The 3,013-nt window shown below is 52.9% G+C and overlaps 1 protein-coding gene across 1 annotated transcript, besides 3 other annotated features; it reads left to right on the forward strand.

Annotated features, from left to right (window-relative positions):
• Tc00.1047053507613.10 (dispersed gene family protein 1 (DGF-1), putative) lies at positions 1 to 617 on the forward strand (the record flags this gene model as incomplete). The annotated part of the gene is made up of 1 exon (XM_800068.1): positions 1 to 617. A coding segment is annotated over one exon (617 nt), but the record flags the coding sequence as incomplete, so codon positions are not given.
• Positions 1 to 3,013: part of a sequence feature (areas not merged during assembly with more than two copies in the genome that could not be assigned to a particular haplotype) that runs on past the window's edge.
• Positions 1,397 to 1,430: a sequence feature (CT-rich).
• Positions 2,183 to 2,203: a sequence feature (AT_rich).

Consider the following 3,013-nt stretch of genomic DNA (forward strand, 5'->3'; position numbering starts at 1 on the left):
TGTACTGGTGCGTGTTCCAGCTGTCGGCGCTGTGTGTGGTGTGCCTGATTGCTGCTGTGCACCCGCCCGTGGGAGGCTGCCACGTCCAGTATTTCTGCATGGCGGCTGTGCTGCTTGCGGGTGCGGGCGTGGTTGCCTTCACGAACATGATGCGCTCGGCCTTCCTGACGGTGATGCACGCGGCGAGCTTTGTGCTCCTTGCGGCGCTGTGCCTGGTGAGCGCGGCGAAACACCTTGCGCCGAGCGACGGCGGTGCGAGGGCGTACGCGGCTACTGTGCTGCTGCTGACGACTGTGCTGCTTGCGATCACTGTGTACGGCGTCGTTGTGTGGTACGTGGAGGACCGCCACTGGCAGGAGCTGCGCGAGCCGCGGCGTGGTGGGCTGGAGGCACTGCTGCGCGATGACGAGGGGAGCGACGAGGATACGCAGAAGCCTCACGACATGACGTCATTGTCGTGCGCCTCAGGCACCACCGTTGCGTCGTCGTACCGACCACCCGCAATGCCGTTGCAGCCCATGGCCTGTGACACCCGCTCAGACGCACAGAGCCTGTTCGACCGTTCATCCAGTGCGAGCTGCAGCATTAATTATGCCACTTTGGACAGGTGTAGATGATCCGCTTGACGAAAAATTTAGCGCAGTTTCTTTCTTTGGGGGTGGAAAGGCTCCACCCACAACAGTACTGTTACGCGGCGAGAGGGCAAAAAGCGCCTTGCAGATGCGGCATGAAGTGGATGCGTCTGGCGGATCTTTTTTTTCTTCCATTATTCATAGATTGATTGGGTGATTGATTTGTTGCTTTTTTTTATCGATTATCGACGACAACGGATTATCGAGCTATCACGCTAGCCCGGGGCGGATGCGTAACGTGTGTGTGCGTGTGTTTTGTACCCGCGGTCGCCGCACCGAATATGGGGGCTGTTGTTCTCTCTCTCTCTATTTCATATCTATACTGTGTAATGAGTAAGTGCTCGACGATGGTGCTGGTGTGAGGATCATAGGATGCATTCAGGAAAGCGTTAGGGAAAACAATCGATGAAGCCCTTCTTTGACGCGTCACCTCCTGGAGGTTGTGAGTGTGCGTTTTTGGCTGACATGAGGGAGGGTGTGGGGGCCACGGCTGTGCGGCTGCGCAGCCACCCATCGTACTCCGCCCCGACAGCGTCATTGATTGTTGGTTTTTGTTGGTTTGTTTCTATTTTTTGTGCGGGTGCCTGCAGTGACTCTCCCTCCTGTTGCACGATGACTGTGTGGGAGGGATGCTCGTCACTCTTTACACTTCTGATTTTGTGTAGAAAGAGCAACAAGAGAAGAAGAATTATGCGGAATGATGTATTACTTTGGATATTTATGTATATATATGTATCGATGCTTTTCTGTGGATTATTTTATTATTTCTTTCTTCTCTCTTTCCTTCTTTTTTTTTTTTGCGTTGCTCCACACATGTGTCTCAGCGCTTGCTTTGGTACGGCCACACACGGGTAATTTGAGTCGCGGATTGTCTTTTTCCTTTTTGGTGTCATTTCCTGTTAGGCGCCAACGTGGGCATGTTCTTCAAGTATCTGCTCTCCGCAGCATGGTGCTTGATATTTTGGAGTCATCCCAGGTGTAACGCAGGCGCCACCGCCGTGGCACGCATGAGAAGTAAGATGGAACGCGGGACAGAGAAAGATATTGTGCTGCACATGTGCCTGTTGCATTCTTTCTGTTGAGGAGGTTCCAATGTAGAAGAAGAGGGATCAACACTGCACGATTCAGTGGCTTGGAGGAGTTATTACGCCTTATTATTTTTAGTATGATCTCTGGTTCCCGCCCGTGTCTGCCCCGATTGCTTTCCTTGAGTGGAGCTGCGCCATGGCTATCATTTTGGTTGTTTGCAGGAGGAAAAACACATTGCGGGTGACGAAACCACACGTCATGCATGCGGCGTCCAGGGAGGCACATATGTGAGGTGGGGTGCACATATGTGGATGTCGTGTGAAACGGAACGGGGGTTAACTGCCCAGCCGTCACTCCTTTTCTGGAGAGTGTTTTTTTTGTTATTGTCTTTTGTGTCATGGCACGGCGGGATTGATGGGCATCGTCCCAAGAAAGGTCTTGCACACGTACACACTTCCATGCCACTGTAACCCCGAAGTCGCGTGCAAAACACAAATTTCAGCTGCTTTTTGCATTGGCGCAATTATTTATTTATTTATTAACTGAAGCCATTCTGTCCGGCGTGCCACTTTGATTGGATTGTGTGGGATTGCTCGCCAAGGCCATCGAACAAAACAGGCTGAAACCTTTACTTATTCAGGTGTCGTCTTGCGCACACGTATTTTTTTTTACGTTCTGTTGATGTGCGCTCAAACAGTGAGGCGCATGGAACTATGCGTGCGTGGAACTTGTCCTGCCATGTGAGCTGCGGGCAACACCGAGGGGCTGCCACTTTGACTCCGCAGAGTTGTTGTGTCTCTTCGCGGGGTTGGCAGGGAAATTCCATACAGCCTGCTACTGCTGGTGTGTCCTCAAATGTTGTCACTCCATGCGAATGATGTGCTTCAGCGAGTGAGGGGGATGATTGGGTTTGTGTGCACTCTGGTTCTGCTTGCTACTTTGTGCGGGCACGCAACACTTGAGGGGTGGGAAAATGGAGCGGGGCGATGCATGGCCGTGTCTCGCCCATTGTCCACTGCACGATGGTGTGGTGCACATTGTGGTGCTGACTCTGCGATGTGACTGCGGTCCCCTGCGCGGCAATGGTGGTGTGTGGAGGAGAGTGTTGACCCGCGGCGTGACGGTGGGATCGTGCCTCCTTTTCTCTTTGTTCCTTCCCTTTTTGAAGGTATGCACCTATTTTTGGTGTCGGTGATGGGGCAAACAGACCGACAGACCAAGTGAATAAAACAAAATAGAAAAAAGAACAATAGTGTGGCGGTGTTGGGGTTGGTTGCAGGCCTCGGCTGCTTCACCGACAGGCGTTGCAGTGCGGCTGCATGGCGTGCCGGTCACTCCGCCGCGCGAGTGCC

The sequence above is a fragment of the Trypanosoma cruzi genome, genomic scaffold (genome assembly GCF_000209065.1).
Source record: "Trypanosoma cruzi strain CL Brener 1047053516267 genomic scaffold, whole genome shotgun sequence".
NCBI classification, from domain to species: domain Eukaryota; phylum Euglenozoa; class Kinetoplastea; order Trypanosomatida; family Trypanosomatidae; genus Trypanosoma; species Trypanosoma cruzi.